Raw genomic sequence first — 21,613 nt, forward strand, 5'->3', positions numbered from 1 at the left:
ATTTCCGCAAACCAACCTCCGCTGACCCCCTCATCCAATGAGGTTAGAGAGTTCTGTATTAACGCTTGGCATAGTTCAGACGGGGAGCCGAGAGCAGGAGGATGAGCACTTTATGTCTGTCGTCATCTATAAGGCATGATGGTTTCGTGTGTGTTTGTGTGAGATTTCGACTGTATTCCTGTATCTGTGGACCAGTGTGGGACGATTCTGTCAGTATGCACCGCTCAATCTGCTGTAGATGGATCTTCATGTTCTCCTTTGGACCAACGAACCACAATAAATGTATTATTTGTCACATTAGCTTGTCGCTTGGTTAATTTTCATAATTTTAAAGGGTTCGTTCTTAGAAAAATGAAAATTCTGCCATCGTTTATATATCTTCTGTGTTGCTTTCGTCAAGATATAATGGAAGATATACTGACAAATGCTGGTCATTGACTTGCATGGTAATTTTTTCTTCTACTATGGATGTCAGTGGGGTGGCACTGTGGCTCAGTAGTTAGCACTGTGGCCTCACAGCAAGAAGGTTTCGGTTTGGGTCCCGGCTGGGCCAGTTGCTCTTCTATGCTTGAAACACAAGGAGCAGGTGGGAAATAGTGTAGCTCCTCCCTCTTTAAAAAAAACAGCCAATAGGGTTTTATTTTTATCACAGCTCAGTCAGTAAGAGTGCATCAAATGAGAAAAATGGGGCGGGGCATGTCAGACACTTGAGAGCATTTGATTGGTCAGAAGATTTGATGAGAAACTAAAGTATGAGGTGACGTCAATCCATATTCGAGGCGGAATCGATAAACTAACCTAAGCTTTACATGTTTATATCTTTATATATGTGAATTTTGTCAATGTTTTGGCGCCCAACATGCTTAAACTAACACCTGAAAAACTTAATTTCCATTTCACAGGGACTTCAAGTGTCCTTTGCATGCCGTTTTTAGTTGATTCTTCTACTTTGCCCTACTTTTTCTTGACTTTCCAGCTATCTCTTATCTGTGTTTCTCATTTTCCTTTCACGGAAAAACTAGTTACCCTTTGTTAGTGTTCCGTAAAGTGCGTATCCTCCCTTCATCAAGCTAGTTTGATTTGATCTGTATCAGACATGTCTCTTTAAAAGCCCATCAAAAGTTGAAGGGAATCTTTTAACACTGAATTGCTGAACCTGCAGCTGCTGGCTGAGTGAACGGCGTGTAAAAGTTTGTTTGCCCCTCACAGAAAATGTGAATAATTTGAGCAAAATAAGAGAGATCATACAAAACGCGTGCTGTTTTTTAAAATTTAGTACAGTCCTGAGTAAAGTATCTGCATAAAAGATATTTACATTATACACTGGCTGACAAAAGTCTTGTCGACTATCCAAGATTTAGGAGCAAAATAATAAGTTGATTTCTAGTTGATCATTTAGTATAAGAAGTGCCTTGAATGAATGGCAAAGGCCTCTAGATTAAGCTTATTTTACCTTAATAAAATATGATCATGCCTTGATTATGAATGATTTCATTAGGACAGTAAGGTCTGACTCTGCTCAGACTAAAGTCTCATCACTGAACCTTCAATAATGTCCAGTATAGAATATAAAGTCCTGCTGCAGTGGAGACGGATTGAATATTGTGTCTGACTCCATCATGAGCTTGGAGGACTGCATCCATACATCTCTGACATGACTCAAATCACGCTTTAATAAAGTCATCTGAAATGGCAAAGAAAGCTCAATAATGTTCATGTCTGGGGACTGGACTGGCCAATCCTTGAGCACCTTGACCTTTTTTGCTTTCAGGAACCAAATGATCAACTAGAAGTCAAGTTATTATTTGTTGCTCCTACAACTGGGATCGACGACCAGACTTTTGTCAGGCAGTGTAGTTCACGAAACAACCAAAATGGCTGAAATTTATAGAATAACTCTGTGCAAAAGTTTGTGAACCCTTTTGCTTTTGAATACTTTTATCCACGGCTGTTGCTTGTTTGTTTTTTACTTATTGATGTTTTTTTTCTTTTTGAGTTTCTTGTTTCTTCTGAACAGTTAATCTTCAGAAAAATCCTGCAGATTCTTCAATTTCCTGCATCTTCTCCGGATCTGAATCCTTTCACTGACCATATGATGGTGAGATCCTTCTTTTCACAATGAGGACAACTGATGGACTCAAACACAACTATTTAAACAAGGGTTCAAACACTCACTGATGCTCCAGAAGGAGAAACAATGCTTTAAGAGCCGGGGGTGAAAACTTTTGCAATTGGAAGATAAAGGAAAGTTGTATGTAATTTGTCTTCCCAGAAACATGCAAGTACCTTCTGTTGCTTCGCAAAGAGATGGGGGGAATATTTCAACAAAATAAGAAAACAGATTTGTCCTGGTCAAAAATGTTCACCCCCTTTATTCTGCTCTAAGTCTTCCACCAGGAAGATGAGATCCAGAGATGTTTTTTATAAGCGTGACGCGTGTCATCATGTACAACATATTCCTGGTCCGACTGTTTTTGTGTGTGTGCGTGTAGTTTTGATTTCTGGATCATCTTATCAACCTTAATCATGCATTTGGGACAGTGCATAATCCACATAATCTCCCCTTACCAGGCAGGTTTTGTTTGATCTTTATCACATCTGTTGAGCTCAAAATCTTTGCAACTGAATTGGCAAACCAGCTGCTAACATCGCAACTGCTAACATTCTCAGTAATGACCAAACATTCAAGACTTTTGAGAAAATGTATTAAAATTAATACAAGACACCTATACTTGTGTTTATTGGAAGATATAGTTATTATTAGCTCATTAAAAAAAATATAACAGTACTCGACTCATTACCATTTATTCTTATATTAATATTTTATTTTATTAAATATTTTTACTGTCAGATTGATTGTCAAAAAAACTAGTTTGAGGATTGTATATCCATTTATTGAAGTGTCATATTGTAGTGGTAGCTTGAAAGAGATCCCCGCCAATAATGAACATGCCCCTTTGGATTCAGGTCAGGAGACGCATTTATAATGTATTAACATATTTTACATAAAAGCTTTATTAGTCTTTCTTTAACAGACTACTCTGGAAAAAAATACTATTATAATACAGCAACAAAAGCTGTACTGTCAGTCTATTATCAACATCCCATTTTGAAAGTCATGCAAATGTGGGATATTTATATATGGGCCCACATGGAACAGTATATGAGGATAAATGTGCATATATGAAACCTATATGCACATATGATAATGTATACGCTGCATATATGCAAATGCCACATAATAGGCTGCACGGTGGCGCAGTGGGTAGCAGCACGATCACCTCACAGCAAGAAAGTCGCTGGTTTGAGCCTGTGTGGAGTTTGCATGTTCTCCCCCAGTTGGTGTGGGTTTCAGTGAATGAGTGTGTATAACATATGCTGGATAAGTTGGCGGTTCATTCCCCTGTGGAGACCCCTGGTTAATAAAGGGACTAAGCCGAAAAGAAAATGAATAAATGCCACATAGGCAAATAATTTGGTTCATATATGTGCATATACAGGATATATAGGTCTCCTGTATTACTCATCCACATATAAGCTATATGTAGGCTACATAAAATATTTCTCCAATAAAGCTCCTCACTTTTGCAACAGTCATACGCCTAGCTCATGTTTTCTAATAAAGCAATAACTAAAAAAAACAAACTTTTGTATATGTGTGAACACTTGACATTATTACATGTAATTGGCATATAATTTATGGCAACTACATGTTTATTTGTATGCTATAAATCATAACTATTAAAGTTATTTCACCTTAAAGTTTCAAGAAAACATGGTTATTTGATGATCACCAGGTTGTAAATGTTGTATTGTTGTCTATTATCAGGTATCAGCATTAATGTGCTTTTTAAATAAATAAATACAAAGCAGCTGCATGATCCAATGGACGTGGAATATAATTGCAATATATAAACACAGTTTATTCAAAATATTGATTGGGAAAAAAGTTTGGGTATTACCTAATAAATATAGATATTTACGTTAGATGTCGCTTATGCTATAAGTGTCTATTGGAAAGAATGCGTCAATAGAGCCGCCTTTTTAGTGCAGTGTGAGTAAGCAAGGCCTAACATTATTTTTGTATTTTTTCTTTTTTTTTTACTTTATTTTGTTTTACCTATTGAGTTTTCGTACTTAAAATTCTTATAATGTTCTTATATAACTCTTGTACTGATTTGTATGTACACCTCTGGCATTGTTTTGTATGTGTCGTTCATAAGATCCAATAAACGGCCGATCGCTTTCACTTCAAAATGGCGGAGTCGCGGGGCTGTTGCTGTGGAACTTTCTATTGAGCGTCGCCCCTTGGTGATTTTAAGCTCTTTGACCACACTGTACTTTCGGAAAATCTTCACCCTGGCCGGAGTTTTCAGTAAGTATCGGTTTCAGTCATCCAATACTCCATTTTCGTGTGGTCAAACATCGAAACCGTGTAGAAAAACGTGCGGTTTTGAAATTACGTTTGGACAGTAACGTTACTAAAGGTTGACGGTTCTGAAATTAGACCCGCATTTTGTCTTTTAACGATGCCGTAAAGCCAAATTGGGGCCCTTTTCAGTCGTGTGTTTTCGCAGTTCACTGGTTTAATGCACACTAACATGTGGCCCTCGAGTGTTTTAACAATAACAGTATATAATTCAGCCCAGGACCAGCACTCTGCAGGCCATAGGCGTGCTCAAACATGCCTAAATATACAACATATGATATCCATTGGCAGTGGGCGTGATTCATTCCTGCGTGCTGTGTGAAATGAAACATAAAACCTGAAAGATTTACAAGATTTACACACTCATCAAACCAGCCGAGCGCAGGTAGAGCGGCACAGGTGTGTGTGTGACATGGAGGAGGCTGTGCAAGGTTGTGTTGGGCTGGTGTATGATCTGCTGATGGTCGTCTGTGTTGGGTTTCTGCTTCTGCGGGTCGCTCAGGGACGGTCAGTGAGGTGGTTTGTGCTTCTGCTGGTTTCTGGAGGGATTTTAAACTGTTTGGTGCATTCAAGTGCACTAAAAATAGGACTCGTGAGTGTGCTTTGTAGTGTGGTCCACTATGTAGAGCGAGATGTCATGATGACTGCTGCAAACAAGGCTGTACTCATCACAGGTAAGATGATCACATCATTTAATTCTCAATTCATATACAATATGAATTATTCATTCTAACACATTACTAAACAATAGTTTTTATAAATTCTAATAACTGATTTCTTTTATCTTTGTCATGATGGCAGCACGGTTGACTAGATATATGTTAAGATATTAGTTCACTTGTCTAGACAAGTCCACCTATTTTGTATTTACAAGTTAAAATTAAGGGGTTTTCTTTTAAAATTAAGCAAAACAAGCCACTAGGGTATAAACAAGATACTTTTTACCCCACTTACAGAATTTGTAGTTTATTTAATGACATTAAACTGACTTAATCAGGTTTCAACCTATTTTTTTAAAGTTATACACGCTACTTAACGTAGATATGTTGTCACGACTAATTAAACTAAGTAAAAAACAGTGTGTACAACTTAAAAATGATGCTGAAATTGGGTTAATTCAGTTTAATGTAATTTAAGCTAAAATGACACGTAGGCGGCTAGTATTTTTAAACCATATTTTAGTACAGTAAATTATTTAAACAGTAACAGTTTTATTTCACCACCAATCAAAACTAATTAATAAATAAACACAGACTTTCATTTTATAATTTTGTTCTATTAAAATTGAGCCTTTTTTCCTTCAAAAATGTCAACTAAGTCATAAACAGATTAATCTAATTCTCATATATGTTACTTTTGGATGTGTTTTATTAAAATCAACATGAATATATGATGGTTTTGTTTGATGTAATGTCATTTAGGCTTATAATAAATCTATTAAAGCAATGTTTTACTGTAATACAGTGCATGATGATGATCAATACAGCATATGTTAATCATAACTTATTAAACTAAGTACCAAGTTTCAACTAGTTTAAGTTATACACGCTGTTTTAAGTCAGTTTAATGTCATTTAGGTTGAACATGACATTATTTAAGGCAAATATTAATTTTAAAACCATCTTTTAGTGCAGTAAACTATTGGTAACCTGACAAAAATGTTTTACTCCACCACCAATCAAAACAAATTAGACTGATTTAGAACTAAAAGGTTTTAGTTTTGTTAAAATTTTGCATTTTTTTCTTTGCAAATATCCATACAGTCATAAACGGATCTAATTTTTATAAATATTGTTTTTATTTATTTATTTTTTAACTTTTGGACGTGTTTAGGTTCAATTTTATTAAAATATAATCATGAATATATCATGGTATTATTGGATGTAAAGTCTTTAGGCTGATAATAAAACTATTAAAGCAATGATTTACCGTAGTAAAGTACATGATGATGATCAATACATCATATATGTTAATCATAACTTATTAAACCAAGTTTCTATGAGATATTTATAAAGTTACACATGCTGTTTTAGGTCAGTTTAATGTCATTTAAGTTAAAATGACTTATTAGGCAAATTTGATTCAACATTTTTAAGGCAACCATGTAATTCTAACAGTTTATATGTAGCTATGAAATAATAATGAGTGACTTTTACATTACATTAACACAAATGGCGCAACTATGCATAAAGCTCTAAATGTTTTTTTGTAAAACATCTTGAAGTGTTATACATAATGTTTGCCTGCCGTCCTGATGAGCTTTAAACTTTAGTGCCCTTGTTTTACAGGACCGTAAATCACTGCAGCATTCCAGCGACGTCACTTTACACTGATTGGTTTCCGTCCAGGTTAAGATAATAAACGAACATGCCTTTGCCGCATGATTAAGTGGATTCTTTCAATGCCTAAAAACCACAACAGATAAACACAATTACCCAGAAGTAGGCCCAGAAGCACTGAAATACACAGATGGTTTTTAGCCCATCATTCACTGTAAATAAAAAAAAAAGTAAGCTGCATTCCACGCAATCGATTTGTGAAGGAATTACGTTAACTTAATAGTTTTTACAAATTTTAAGTGGATTGAGCATAAGTTTTCCCCAAAAATAATCAAGAATTGTGTTTCAGCTCATTGTAAATATGTAGTTTATCAGCAAACATATTTTTTGTGTCTATATACTGTAAAATGCTGGGTTCCACACAATTCCTTAATGTTCAGGGTGTCTTAAAAAGTATTAAACGTTGATAAATCAATGTAGAGAAAACGTCCTAAATTCTATTTTGCAAGGCATTTACTTGCGTTTACTTTTGTACATGCCTATTTTGTTAAATACGTATTTTATATAATATGCAGTTGAATTATTCGCTCTCCTGTACATTTTTTTTTCCTAATTTCTTTTTATGGAAGACAAGATTTTCTCAAAATATTTCTAATCATGATAGTTTTCAGGGTTCAACGCTAAGGATTTTTTCTACTGGGCCGATTGGGCCAGTGGTTGAGGTTTTTACTTGCCCTGCCAAAATTTTCACTCGCCCCACCAAAAAAAAAAAAAGGTTAATAGCTAGTTCTTAGCCACATATTTTAAATAATGTGGCAAAATAATGTCTATGAATCTAGAATTTAAACATTTAAAAAATGTTAATAAATGTATAATGAGCAAAATTTGTTTGATTTTATGCAAACGAAAGAGCAGTATGAAAAATGTGCTGGTATTTTATTACAATTCTAAATTATTTTTATAAAAATGTCTTGCCAAATTGACAACTCTTTTTTTTTTTTTCCTTCTTTTTTTTTCTCCTGTTTCTTAATTTTGTACCCATGTGATTGTCTGCTTCCAAGACTTTAGAAACTGACGTTTTCTTTTAGCCTCATAGTTAGATGTTGCCATCTTTTCGCTGTAATTGTTGTCACAATGGCTGTGTCCGAAACCGCATACTTCCATACTATATAGTACGCCAAAATCAGTATACGAGCCGAGTAGTATGTCCGAATTCATAGAATTCGAAAATCAGTAGGCGAGAAGTATCCGGATGACTTACTACTTCCAGCGAGATTCTGAAGTGCGCAGCCCATGCACGCTGCGCTATCCCATAATGCCCCGTGAGAGAATTCATGAATGGAAGTGAGGCAACGCAACTGACGCAGGTAGGTCACGTGACCATGACAAAATGGAGGATGTAGTACGTCCGAATTCCATTCATACTTTTCACATTCATACTGTATAGAACGTACTTTTCTAACAGCCGAGTAGTACGTTTACATTCAAATGCAGCACCTACTGAGTAGTAGGCGGTTTCGAACGCAGCCAATGTTACGAAAAAAATTGCATGCTCACCGTTACTGGCTGATAGGGGCCAGTAACAATCCTGTCTACTGTCCCGAGCGTCTTTCACGCTGGCCCCGGGCAGTCCTTATTGTTGAGCCCTGGTTTTAATAACGGATTTCTAATAACTGATTTCTTTCATTGCTATAATGACAGCACATAATATTAGACTAGATATTCTTCAAGACACTAGTATTCAGCTTAAAGTGACATTTAAAGGCTTAACTAGGTTGATTAGGGTAAAGTTAGGGTAATTAGGCAAGTCATTGTATAACAGTGGTTTGTTCTGAAGACAATCCAAAACTAATATTGCTTGAGGAGGCGAATAATTTTGACCTTAAAATGGCTTTTAAAAATTAAAAAACTGCTTTTATTCCTGCCGAAATAAAACAAATAAGACTTTCTCCAGAAGAAAAAATATTATAGGATATTCTGTGAAAATTCCTGAATCTGTTCAACATCATTAGGGAAATATTTGAAAAAGAAATGGAAAGTCGAGCGAATAATTTTGACTTCAACTGTTCATTATTGGCATTGAGTGGTGACCGCAAAGTAAGAATGTCATCATACAGGGAAACTGCACTTTACTGTGCATAATAAGTCAATAAACGCGTTGAATCTTGAGTTTTTAGCGTGTGTTTTGTCGCGCAGGTTGTGACTCAGGGTTTGGTCATGAACTGGCCCAGGTTTTGGACCGTGCGGGGATGCGTGTGTTTGCAGGAGTTCTGGATGAACTCAGTCCTGGAGCTCTGAAACTGAAGGAGTCTGCATCTGTAAACCTCACCGTCCTGCAGTTAGACATCACCAACAACACACAGATCACACAAACGCATCAGTTCATCAAGAGCCAAACTGACAAAACAGGTAACTGTGGAGTGTGTTGTTGACATCTGATGGGTAATGTTGATTTGGGTTAGATCGCCATCAACGAAACTGTCACTCTAAAGAGATAGTCTAGACTGCTGCTGATACTCGCACCAATACAGCATCATTTTTATCACACTGTATAACAATATTTAATATTTTTACATTACTGTGAGGGTTGGGGTTGGAGTAGATGTTGTACTGAATGCCTTTAGTTAATACCATAATCAAATAAAGAAACCAGAATCCTCTCTTGGCTTCATTTCTTAGCTAGAGTTTTGTTTAGGACCACTGGTATGAAAATAGCAACAAATCACGCCAAACACGTCTTGCTGGTTATTGCGCCGGGTGTATGCTAGGGCCCTCAAGTGTTGTCGTTTAGTTTAATGTGTCTGTTGCGTGCAGGACTCTGGGCTCTGGTGAACAATGCGGGAGTGCTGGGATACGTGTGCGATGGGGAAATTCTGCCTATGAAAATGTATAAATCGTGCTTGGATGTGAATTTCCTCGGCAGTGTCATGATGACACACACATTTCTGCCTCTGATACGACAATCCAGAGGAAGAGTCATCAACATCACCAGTATGGCAGGTAATACTTGATCATTTACATCCCACTTTGAAGAAAACAGACCCGTTAATGACACAAAACAGGTTAATAATAACACAAAACATGGTTATAAAAACACAAAACATGGTAATAATAACACAAGACATGGTTATAATAACACAAAACATGGCTATAATAACACAAAACATGGCTATAATAACACAAAACATGGTAATAATAACACAAAACATGGTAATAATAACACAAAACATGGTTATAATAACACAAAACATGGTTATAATAACACAAAACTGTAATAATAACACAAGACATGGTTATAATAACACAAAACATGGTAATAATAACACAAAACATGGTTATAATAACACAAAACATGGCTATAATAACACAAAACATGGTTATAATAACACAAAACAGGGTAATAATAATACAAAACTGTAATAATAACACAAAACATGGTTATAATAACACAAAACAGGGTAATAATAACACAAAACATGGTAATAATAACACAAAACGGTAATAATAACACAAAACAGGGTAATAATAATACAAAACTAATAATAACACAAAACATGGTTATAATAACACAAAACATGGTTATAATAACACAAAACAGGGTAATAATAGTACAAAACTAATAATAACACAAAACATGGTTATAATACACACAAAACATGGCTATAATAACACAAAACATGGTTATAATAACACAAAACAGGGTAATAATAATACAAAACTGTAATAATAACACAAAACATGGTTATAATAACACAAAACAGGGTAATAATAACACAAAACATGGTTATAATAACACAAAACAGGGTAATAATAACACAAAACAGGGTGATAATAACACAAAACGGTAATAACACAAAACAGGGTGATAACACAATGTTAATAATAACACAACATGATAATAACACAAAACGGTAATAATAACACAAAACAGGGTGATAATAATACAAAACGGTAATAATAACACAAAACATGATAATAACACAAAATATGTGATAACACAAAATGGTAATAATAACAAAACATGGTAATAATAACACAAAACATGGTGATAATAACACAAAATAGGGTAATAATAACACAAGACATGCTAATAATAACACAAAACAGGGTAATAACAACACAAACATGGTAATAATAACACAAAATAGGGTAATAAATTGCAGGACAACAACCAAAAAGTGTATTAAAGACCTGAACAAACTGTTTATACTATATGCCGGATTGGTCAGTCTAGGCCGGTCAGTCTAGGCTGGTCAGTCTAGGCAGGTCAGACTGTGTTGGTCAGTCTAGGCAGGTCAGTCTATGTTGGTCAGTCTAGGCTGGTCAGTCTATGTTGGTCAGTCTAGGCAGGTCAGACTATGTTGGTCAGTCTAGGCAGGTCAGTATGTTGGTCAGTCTAGGCTGGTCAGTCTATGTTGGTCAGTCTAGGCAGGTCAGTCTATGTTATTCAGTCTAGGCTGGTCAGTCTATGTTGGTCATTTCAAGCTGACTTGTTTGTATGTATTCAAGAATGATGTGCCAGCCATGTGTAACCACTGTTTCGCCTTTCTGGATGGATGTGTGTGTGTGTGTGTGTGTGTGCGTTTGTGTGAGTTTTGTGTGTGTTCATGTTGGGTCTGTTTGTATGTTGTGTGTGTGTGTTGAATGTGTTTGTGTTGTGTGCGCTTAGTGTTTTGTGTCTGTGTTAAGTGTGTGTTTGTTTGTGTGTGTTTAATGCATTGTCTGTTTGCGAGTGTGTTGTGTTTAGTGTGTGTGTGGAGTTTGTATGTGTGATTGAGTGTGTTTGTTTGTGTTGAGTTTGTGATGGTGTTTTGTTGTGTGTGTGTTTGTGTGTGTGCGTTCAGTGTGTGGTAATAATTTGTCTCCAGGAAGAGTTTTAAGATGTTTATCATAAATTGAACTGAAAAAATAATCAATTTTTTTATTTATTATTATTTTTTTATTCATACGTAGTTTTTTTTTTCTCTCGCTGAATTATTTTTATGTAACATGTTTTTACCAATCTAAATCCTGCGTGAAATAGCTATAAGTTGCAATAAACATACAAACACACACACACACACAGATCCACCAAACATGTAGACTAATGCCATGTGATGTGTCTAAAACCCCCAATTTACTCTAACAGCATTGTAACGGTTTGTTTTCCTCCAGGAGAGGTCCCTCTTGTGGGGTTTGCAGGTTATGGCGCATCAAAAGCAGCGTTGAATATTTACAGCGGAGCGATCAGACAAGAGCTGTCCAGCTGGGGTGTCAGAGTCATCATCGTTCAGCCCGGAGCTTTCAGAACCAGTGAGTATCAACCATGTTAGCATCCACACCAATGAGCTGTAATGCCGTCTATTAAACAACCCAAACAGTAAAGTTAATGCATACACCAAACCCCACCTCTACCCCTCAGAGTGACGTCACTATCACTATTGATCGCATGTGCAGGTCTGCAGCCAGATACTATTGGCTATTGATTTCATCTGTCTCTTAAAATGCATGAGCTCTTTAGGGACAAATTCATACCAAATTCCAGTAGAGGTAAATGAACAATTGTGAACAAATCTGTTACCCATTTCATTTATATTCTGTAGCAGACCATTGTTTTATAGGAATGACCTTCACTATAGACCTTTTTCATGGCTGCTGCATGGCGGGCGCAATAGCGACCTGCGTCTTCCGGTAGTATGCTAAAAACTTCCGTTCACAGCGTGTACAACTGGTCATTTGCGCTCCGAAAATGGGTTTCAATAACGTTTGTAATGGATAACAGAGTGTTTTTGTGACACACAACTTAGAAATGTGTCTGTTAAAGCCGTTATAATCTGTCACGTGTGGTTCAAGCGCGTCAGAAATACGAGAAAAACGTTCTCCTAGTTCACGTGTCTGCTGTCAGAAATACAGTGTCAGCCTGTCAGCTCAGCGGCTCTTTAACACACACACAGAGAGAGAGAGAGAGAGAGAGAGAGAGAGAGCACATTAGAGTTCTGGCATGAAACTTAACAGGTATGAAAGTCGTGCAATTTACAAAAATGAGCAATAAAAGTCTGTTATTGATCCTCTGCTGCTGATTTGCTGTTCATTCTAATCGCGAGCCGTTTGTGTTTTATTTTGTGTGTTGTTTTCACCACGGTTTGTGTTTTTCTGTCATTTCGAAATGACACTAGCCTGTATTTCCACGTTGTCACAGTTATTAAATCAGTGTGTCAGTGGCACAGTACAGGCTACGTGTGTGTGTCAAACATTTTGGTGAACTACATTAGTTTGGGCTGGTTATATATTTGAAATAAAGAGAAAATGTTGACTTTAGCAATGACGAGGCTTCATCTAAACTGCAGAAGATGCCGTCTGACAGCGAGGGGAAACGCCTCACAGCAGCTGTTTTCCATCCTATTAGATCGCATTTCTTTAAATGATCAGTCCAGGAGATGCTGCTGATGGACAACAGTATTAGTTCAAAGAGGATAAAAGCAGATAAAATAGATTAAAACTATCGTTTCAAAGCTGTCCAAATGTGACCGTTTACACGCATCAGCTGCCGACCGGAAGTTCTTCGCATTCTCCTTGCGCATACACGCAAAGCATCATGGGTAATTATGCGTTCCAAGAAAAAGGTCTATATTGTAGCTGTAACCGTTTCTGTATAAAACCGTAACAAACCTATTGATTTGGGGTGAGTTATGACCCATTTATCTAGTCATAATTTATTAACCACTACACTAAAGTCAACCTGGCTGACGTTTGCAGATATCCTGGGCAGCAGCGAGCAGTGGGAGCGCGCTCAGGAGCAGATCCTCAGTGGTTTATCAGAAGAGGTGAAGGACTCGTATGGTGAAGAATACATTCACTCCATGCAGAAGCGGCTGCTGGATATGTCTTTAGCATCAAGTGAAGACAAGGGGCCGTTTCTGCAGTCTTTAAAGCACGCGATACTGTCCTCCAACCCGAAACACTTCTACTACCCCGGGGCCGGAGCGTGGGTGCTGTCTTTACTGTACAGATACTGTCCGACGGCACTGTCCGATAAAATCTTCTCCGGGATGTTTATGAGCGGCGTCCAGCCTGCAAAACTCGCCACAGCGATTCCACATTAAACGGGCGGCTTTTAGGCGTTTCGCACAGTCGTGTACTTGATAGGGATCTTTTAGGAGGGGTTGGAAATGCAAACGTATGAAATGCTGTTTATTCGCTGATGGCTTCAGTGAAATCACAGACAATCGGCTGAAATCTGAGGCACATTAGAGCTTATAATGATCACAGTGTGAATTATCAGAGGCATAATCTGAGATTCCTGCTGCATTATATTCATTCTTTTTTTTTTATAATGATTTTTTAGGGGTTTTTCACCTTTATTTTTGATAGGACAGTAGAGAATTCAGACAGGAAAGCACTGGGAGCAGAGAGGAAAAGGATCGGCAAAGGACCCCGAGACGGGAATCGAACCCGGGTCGCCACGAGCACACTGGTGCTATATGTCAGCGCACAGCACCACTAGGCTACCGGCGCCGACTGCATTATATTAATTCTGACTGAAAAAAAGGAAACAAGCGAGATTTAGGGTAGAGGGATATTTGGGGAGGAGATATGGACCTACAGCCACTTATATACAGTGCATCCAGAGAGGATTGATAGCGCTTCACTTTTTCCACATGCTTATATCACAGCCTTATTCCAAAATAGATTAAATTGATTTCCTCAACATTCTACACACAATCCCCCATCATGACAATGTGAGAGTTTTTGAAATTGTTGTAAATTTATTAAAAATAAAAAGCTGAAAATTCAGATGTACATCAGTATTCACAGCCTTTGCTCAATACTTTGTTGATGCCCATTTAGCAGTGATTACAGCCTCAAGTCTTTCTGAATATGACGCCACAAGCTCTGCACACCTGTCTTTGGGAATTTTCCATTCCCCTTTGCAGTATCTCTCAAGCTCTATCAGGTTGGATGGGAAGTGACGGTGTACAGCCATTTTCAGATCTCTCCAGAGATGTTCAATAGGATTTATGTCTGGGCTCTGGCTGGGCCACTCAAGGAGATTCACGGAGTTGTTGTGAAGCCGCTCCATTGATATTTTGGCGGTGTGCTTTGGGTCACTATCCTGCTGGAAGATGAACCGTCACCACAGTCAAGAGCACTCTGCAGGTCTTCATTCAGGATGTCTCTGTACATCGCTGCATTCATCTTTCCCTCTATCCTGACTAGTCTTCCAGTTCCTGCTGCTGAAACACATCCCCACAGCATGACGTTCAATTTTAGTCTCAGAGCAGAGAGTTTAGTTTCTGATGCTCTGAGAGTCCTTCACATTGGTAAACTCCAGGCGGGGAGTGTCTTCCGTCTGGTCACTCTACCATACAGGCCTGATTGGTGGATTGCTGCACAGATAGTTGTCCTTCTGTAAGGTTCTCTTCTCTCCACAGAAGAACGCTGGAGCTCAGACAGAGTGACCATCGGGTTATTGATCACCTCCCTGACTAAGGCCATTCTCCCCCGATCACTCAGCTTACATGGCCGAGGTTCAGCGAAAGGCTGTGAATACTGATGTACACGTGATTTTACAGCTTTTTTATTTTCAATAAATTTGCAACAATTTTAAAAACTTTTTCACATTGTCATTCTGGGGGATTGTGAGTAGAATGTTGAGGAAATAAATTGATTTAATTCATTTTTGCATAAGGCTGTGACATAAAAAGTGGAAAAAGCGCTATCAATATTGTCTAAATGCACTGTATGTCATTGGGGTGATTGGGGAGAAAGAGTTATCAGCGTTTTTTTTTCCCTGTTGTAAAGTCATGCTGTGCGTAATTTCCTGTCACTGATCCATTATACAATGTGAACACAGCAGCAATGGATTTTGACCCCAGATAGTCGTGCAATGTCAATATTAAATAACTGTTCGAATGTTGAATTATGCTATAGTAAGTTCTGCAGTCTTTTTTACACTATGAATAACCTTTTTTTAACATTTCCAACACAATCTCATCAATCTGACTTTCTGACTCATGAATATATTGTTTCTGTGAGAGAGCAGATTTCACTCTACAGCATATCGTCTAAACAGCATATTGGTTAAGTGTCATTAATGTGATTCTCTCTTAATGATTATTTAAAAACAACATGGAAGTTCTACACATCATTTTTTAAAGAATTGGTTAAGAAACTCTGGTCAGGATCTACTACGCTTTTCAACGATGGTACATTTAATTGTCAAAAAACCCCTTAGTGCACCATCCACTAGTGCTTTTCCCATAAAAGACAGTCTTTTAACAATGCATTTGTTGTTACCAAACAGAAAAAAATACTACTAATAAAAAAAGAAGTCCATTGCATAAAAAATAAAGCATTTACAGATTTAAAATGTCTCAGTCCTGTGGCTTCATGAAAGCTCGTTTGGGTCTAATATCATCAGTGACGTTGCAGTTGACATCCTCTTTGTTTGAGACAGCACTGCGATCTCTTTTCTTGGCGAACTTTTTCCTCATGCTCTCAACCAAACTTTGATACCTGTAAAACAAAAGCAAAAATCAAGGTTTTCATCTGCTGGTGATGTCCACATTCGAAACCATTACAATTTTGTTTCGAACCAGTGGTTTCGGTGCGCATTTCCAATTGGCAAGGTCACAGGATTTCATTCAAATTGAGCTTCGTTATGGTCAATATGGTTTCGAAATTGCTTCCCCACAAGGGGGCGATCTGTGCAATATAAAATCTACAAGAATCACGCAGATTCATTCAGGTCGCCCCCCAGTGGCCAATCACTGAACAGGTTTCACTGATTGATCTCGGATTAGTTTTACAAATTTTGTTAAATATTTTAAGGAGATGTGTATAAAATGAAAAGGAGTAATGGTTAAAAGTAGCTAATAGTCTCCTCCTGGCCTGTTTAGCAGTTTAACAAGCAATATATAAGCCTTGAAAACATCTAAATGAAAGAACATTATGCAGAGACTTAACATTTAATGATCTTAGATGACGAGCCAAGTTTATTTATAGGTTAAACTTTCAATTTTAATATGTTTGGGAGTCAATTCTAATGCATCTTTTGTTTGAGTGTTGACCAGCAGGGGTTTCTAGCATGTGCGGTTTCGAATTGCTTTAGCGAAGTAATTGGTAAAATTGTTTAGACGCTTCATTTCATCACTATCCTCGTATATATATATAACAGATGTGTAGATTACAGATGTATTTGTCCTTGCTCACCTTTTGGCCATCTCTTCATCCGTAATATCGGTTTCCATTTTGTTCATGCTCTCGTCCTCCTCTTCTTCATCCTCTTCCTCTCTTGGTGCGTTCATTAGTAACATTAATTTCTGCAACAGATTCAGACTTGTGATGAATAAACCCCACTTTAGATTACAGGTGGCTATCAGTGGCTATAATTAGAGCAAGACGTGCATTTTCAGCTCATTGTTAAAGGCACAGTATGTAAATTTAGCCACTAGAGGGCGTGTATTCACAACAAACAAAGGTGTGTTTTGATGACTGAGTGAAAAATAAAGATATAATAAACTGTTCAAGTGGCTTTTGAATATGTTAATACAAATAAAATCATACATATTGTGCCTTTAGCTTATTCTTCAGATTATGCTCCAATAACGTGAACACAATAATTGAGAACAGTTAACAAAACGGAAGCAAACGGCTGTAAACGGATGAAAGCTGTACCTCCACGTCAGGATTGAAGCCTTTGAATGACATTCTGCCGTAAACCAGATCCTCACAGGGAACGAAACTTCTCTCCTCGATGATGTGGTTTCTGGCAAAGTTAAAAATACCTTGTAATTTTGTCAATTTAAGAGACATTTTGATAAACCATCAGATATCCATAAGGCAACGAATATTTGCTAATGTCAGACTGCATTAGAACTAGAATCATTTTTAATGGGGTACATGCATTAGGACTTTCATTTTAAAGTGTCCTGGTTCAAACGCTGTATGCTAGGGCTGTGCAATTTGGGGAAAATATCTTAATTGCAAAATTTTTTTAACAGATATTTAGATTTGATTTGCAATTTAATATTGTAGACATTTTAGGTACTGGTTGTATTTCCTCATGCCTGCAACAATCCTGCGGCAGCTCTTACAAATAACCTTTTTTTGTTTGGTGTCTGTGAACAAAATATTCCCATATCACTGACGTGCGTTTTTTTCTTTAATAATATTTAGTCTATTAATGCGGAAGACGCCATCATCCCACTCATCTGTTTGTTTGTTTTATTGTGGGCGTTCCCCATAATCCGGCAGTGCAATTCTGATTGGGCAGGATGAAAGCGTGCACACTTAATTGGCTTGTAAGACTTGTCACACGCAGACTGCAGTCATGCATTTGCTCGGGGCGTGGGAAATTAAATACAAATCTATGTCATATCGCAGCCTCTTGTGATAAGCTAATCGCAACATTTCAAATTGTGATTCGATTTATCGCACAGTCCTACTGTATGCAGTTACAAAAAGGCCTGTTTTCTTTAAAAATCAACCATCTTCAATGCCTAATTGATATACGATATAAGCGGGTCTCAGATTGTACAAGAAACACTACATTAATTTACATTTCCCCCGTCGTGTCTTTATAATATGAGCATTTATTTTACCCCAGTATGTTAAATGGAGCTTCTGCGCTAGCCTGCTGATTCTGACGTGTGCGAGTAAACAACTTTTGATCTCGTTTTGCGCTTGATCAACTAAATAAATGCTTGGGTCTATTTAACTGATTGTATTTTATTTGCAGTACAACATAGATGCTGTAAAAGGAATGGAAATAAGTAGGGGTGTCACGATTTCGATTCTTAATCGAAATCGATCGAAATTTATGCTCAATTTCGATTATCGAATTACAAAATAGAATCGTCGATGCTGCCACGCCCCGATGTCACGTCAGCTTGGCTTGCCAAGCGGGAAAAAAACAGGCTTGTTGAAGTGCTTGTTAAACTGCAGAAGCAGGAGACCCGTCGACAGAGCTTAAACCCTCTCCTCTTTCAATGAAGTCGCCGGTGTTTAAGCATTTTGGATTTCCAGTGAGTTATGTTGACAACGTTCGTGTTGTCGACAAAAAAAAAAACACAGTTTTGCAAGCTCTGCTATATACGTATTACGTATGGTTCGTCCGATAGACAACACCAGCATCGCGATCCTCCGCCCGCCCCCGTTGCAAATCCGCTCGCGAAAAGTTCACACTCAGGCCCTGTTTACACTGTCTTTGTTTTTAAATGGCATTTTAGAACAACAACGATTTGACATCCACAGTGGCGTGTAGCATTTCTGAGCAGCCCTCCTTCCTCATTACCTCTGAAAACGCACATCACGTGACCACACAGACACAGATGCACACACAGCCATGCGCTCGAGACAGCAGGTCCAGGCAGTCAGAGGACTGCTTCAATCTTTCACTCACTTGTACTTTGTCATTTTAGCGAACACCTCAGACACTGTTGGCTGGTTCCTGTTGGTTGTGCGTCTTTTTTACAGACGCCATTATAATGACACAGATCACTGCCTATTCACGAGTCCCGCAGAAAAAGTGATTGACAGGAGGTAATTATGTGTGCATCTTGCCTTTATTCATTTACTGTATGATTTGTTTATGGGTAAAACAAAGACCATGCAGGTCAGGTAGTTTAAACGGTAGGCTACAAATAATTAATTGGTCATTAATTAATCATTCATAATCGAAAATCGAATCGTGCCTTTAGAATCTTTAGGATCGTGACACCCTTAGAAATAAGTCACATTAACTGTTCACCGGAAGTTTATCAGTATGGGAAGAAACACTATTGAATCAGTCAGGTATTTGTCGCCACCTACTGGTGGTTTTGGATCCATTGATCTAGATATAACATATTGGAAATGTCTGAATTTTATTTATTTGTTTGCTTGCTTTTGGTCAATATTCTAAACCTTTGGGATTAAATAATTTTTAACTGCACTAAAGAAAATGTTTTAAAGCGTGTTGCAAACTGGTAACTATTGACTTTCATAGTATTTGTTTTTCCTGGTTACAGGTTTTCAGCTTTATTCTAAATATCTTATTTTGTGCTGAAAGAAATATAAATTGTTTTGATTTGGAATAAATCAAAGTGCAGTAAATGATGACAATTTTAATTTCAGTGTGAACTGCCCCTTTAATTGAGTATTAGTATAATTAGGTATTGGTTTGATGTTTTTGATTGAGGCTTTTTTATGCACCAGAAATGGGTTTCCACAGATATTTGTTGTCATACACTATTTCATTCATTGGGTGTACAAGCACCGTGATAAGAGTAAAAAAAACAGTTGTTGAAGTCTCACTCTTTGGCCTTGAGCTCGGGCAGATCCAGAAACCAGTGTTCATCACTGATGATCCGCTTCTCCTCCTCATCCAGCTGCTTCTTCACCTCCGCATCCAATCCTCTCTGCATGAACTACAGACAGACAGATGAGAAGATGGACAGACAGATGGAAAAAAGATGCAGACACCAAATGACAAGCAGATGGACGCAGACAAAAACAGATTATCAGACAGATGAAAAACAGATTAAAAGATAGACAGACAGATAAACAGAAGAAAGACGTTGACATAAAATGACACATGGAGGTAGATAAAAATGATGGGCAGACAGAAAGACAAGAACAGACCAAATGACAAGACAGATGGAAGAAAAGATGGACAGAAAGAGAGACAGATAAAAAAAATAAGATGGAAATAGAGATTTATTGAAAGACCAAAGGACGAGGTAAACAAACATGAAAAGTAAGACAACAAGGCAGATGGTAAGACAGACAAGTATAAAGACAGAGGGATGAAAAAAATGGACAGAACGAATGGGATATACAATATGGCGGATAAAATAATGGACAGAGACACAGATGAACAGACACACACAGAGACAGACTGTTGTCTATCAGTCACGTGTTCTGCAGCGAGTGATCTACAGCATTCAGTTCATATCAAAACAAAACCGACCTCAAACACGAGGACATTTTAGTACGATCCCAATCACGAGCTCATCATATTCCTCCGACACTGGGAGAGTCGGCTAACATTATTTACCTTCATCCGCAGGAGGTTTTTAGACAGCTTCGCTCCACCATCGTTCGCCATTTCAAATCAGAACTAACACTACACGTTTTTAAGTGAATGAAGAGAGATAAAGCGAGCTTTTCTGACAGTTATGTCTTCCACACTGGCAGCATTACTGTGCGTAGCACGAGCTGCTAAAATAAATAGCAGTCCGCATGAACTCTGCGCATGCGCTCTAGCAACATGTGCAAGACTCGACGAGTCGCACAACACACATCCACTGACAATAATTTCAGATTTATTACTTATGTTTGAAGTATAATCGCATAATAAAGCGTTTAAGTTAATGTTAGTCTGTATTATATGGTATCGTTTACTTTAATTTGATTTGCTATATACAATTTTGTCGAATGTATCGACAATTTATTGCTTTCGTCTGAAGTGGCGCATTAACCCTTTCCTGTATGGTTAAATTTACCTAATTAAACACGCCAGTTCGTCTTCAATCACTGAAAGGAGTCATTACTGAGGTGAGTTTTTACTTTACTGTGTACAAACTTCGCTTGTTACAGTTCATTACTGGCAAATAACAACTGTAAACGACTTAAAAGTTGCTATTTATTTTCTTACTGAGGATTTTTGTAAATACAGACATTAGTTATAGCATTAAGTTGTTTTATTCATATTTATTGTCGTGTAATAGCGTAACTAACAGTTATTTTCACCACATTATAGTCAAATATTGGGTTAATATATGTTTGTTCTAAAATAATTTAATATATATTATAATATTATATATTTTAAGGCCCCTTTAAGCACATTTGTATTACTTTAGCTGAACTAAAGCACTGTTTTATATTTATTTCACGTTTTTAAATTCAACTGTGTGCTTTAAAACACTTTGCAGTGCAATTTAAT

General features: G+C 37.3%; 5 protein-coding genes across 16 annotated transcripts in view; 4 read left to right on the plus strand and 1 right to left on the minus strand.

Annotated features, from left to right (window-relative positions):
* Window positions 1-21,613, plus strand: part of ano5a (anoctamin 5a) — an 805,725-nt gene that overhangs the window by 757,434 nt on the left and 26,678 nt on the right. The window lies entirely within an intron of this gene.
* The window catches only part of gpia (glucose-6-phosphate isomerase a), a 204,083-nt gene that overhangs the window by 25,423 nt on the left and 157,047 nt on the right, over window positions 1-21,613 (plus strand). The window contains exon 18 of one of the 3 annotated variants that reach the window (NM_144763.3): window positions 1-300. This exon is cut by the window's left edge and continues 126 nt beyond it. The exons of 1 other annotated variant lie outside the window; for it this stretch is intronic. The gene's annotated coding sequence lies outside the window, so the exon portion shown is untranslated. Of the gene's footprint in view, window positions 301-21,613 lie in introns of those variants that run through there. One more of the 3 variants, XM_087310291.1, reaches the window with a different exon arrangement.
* The window catches only part of hsd17b2 (hydroxysteroid (17-beta) dehydrogenase 2), a 49,772-nt gene continuing 31,148 nt past the window's right edge, over window positions 2,990-21,613 (plus strand). The window contains exons 1-7 of one of the 8 annotated variants that reach the window (XR_015525700.1): window positions 2,990-4,375; window positions 8,905-9,117; window positions 9,523-9,708; window positions 11,863-12,000; window positions 13,444-13,511; window positions 14,059-14,469; window positions 15,228-15,610. Coding sequence is in view for 4 of the 8 variants with exons in the window: in XM_087310699.1 (XP_087166825.1) it covers window positions 4,842-5,103; window positions 8,905-9,117; window positions 9,523-9,708; window positions 11,863-12,000; window positions 13,444-13,790 (1,146 nt within the window). In the remaining 4 variants the exon portion in view is untranslated. 8 annotated transcript variants of the gene reach the window in all.
* mphosph6 (M-phase phosphoprotein 6) overlaps window positions 15,363-21,613 on the minus strand; it is a 365,183-nt gene continuing 358,932 nt past the window's right edge. The window contains 5 exon segments of one of the 3 annotated variants that reach the window (NM_001003618.1): window positions 15,363-16,203; window positions 16,900-17,009; window positions 17,365-17,455; window positions 19,984-20,096; window positions 20,726-20,869. In NM_001003618.1, coding sequence (NP_001003618.1) covers window positions 16,062-16,203; window positions 16,900-17,009; window positions 17,365-17,455; window positions 19,984-20,096; window positions 20,726-20,776 — 507 coding nt within the window. In that variant the 5' untranslated portion in view covers window positions 20,777-20,869 and the 3' untranslated portion in view covers window positions 15,363-16,061. 3 annotated transcript variants of the gene reach the window in all.
* rpgrip1l (RPGRIP1 like) overlaps window positions 21,155-21,613 on the plus strand; it is a 135,700-nt gene continuing 135,241 nt past the window's right edge. Inside the window, exon 1 of the mRNA XM_087310853.1 lies at window positions 21,155-21,225. The gene's annotated coding sequence lies outside the window, so the exon portion shown is untranslated. The remainder of the gene's footprint in view (window positions 21,226-21,613) is intronic.

Source organism: Danio rerio, chromosome 25, assembly GCF_052040795.2.
Source record: "Danio rerio strain M-AB ecotype USA chromosome 25, GRCz13ab, whole genome shotgun sequence".
NCBI classification, from domain to species: domain Eukaryota; kingdom Metazoa; phylum Chordata; class Actinopteri; order Cypriniformes; family Danionidae; genus Danio; species Danio rerio.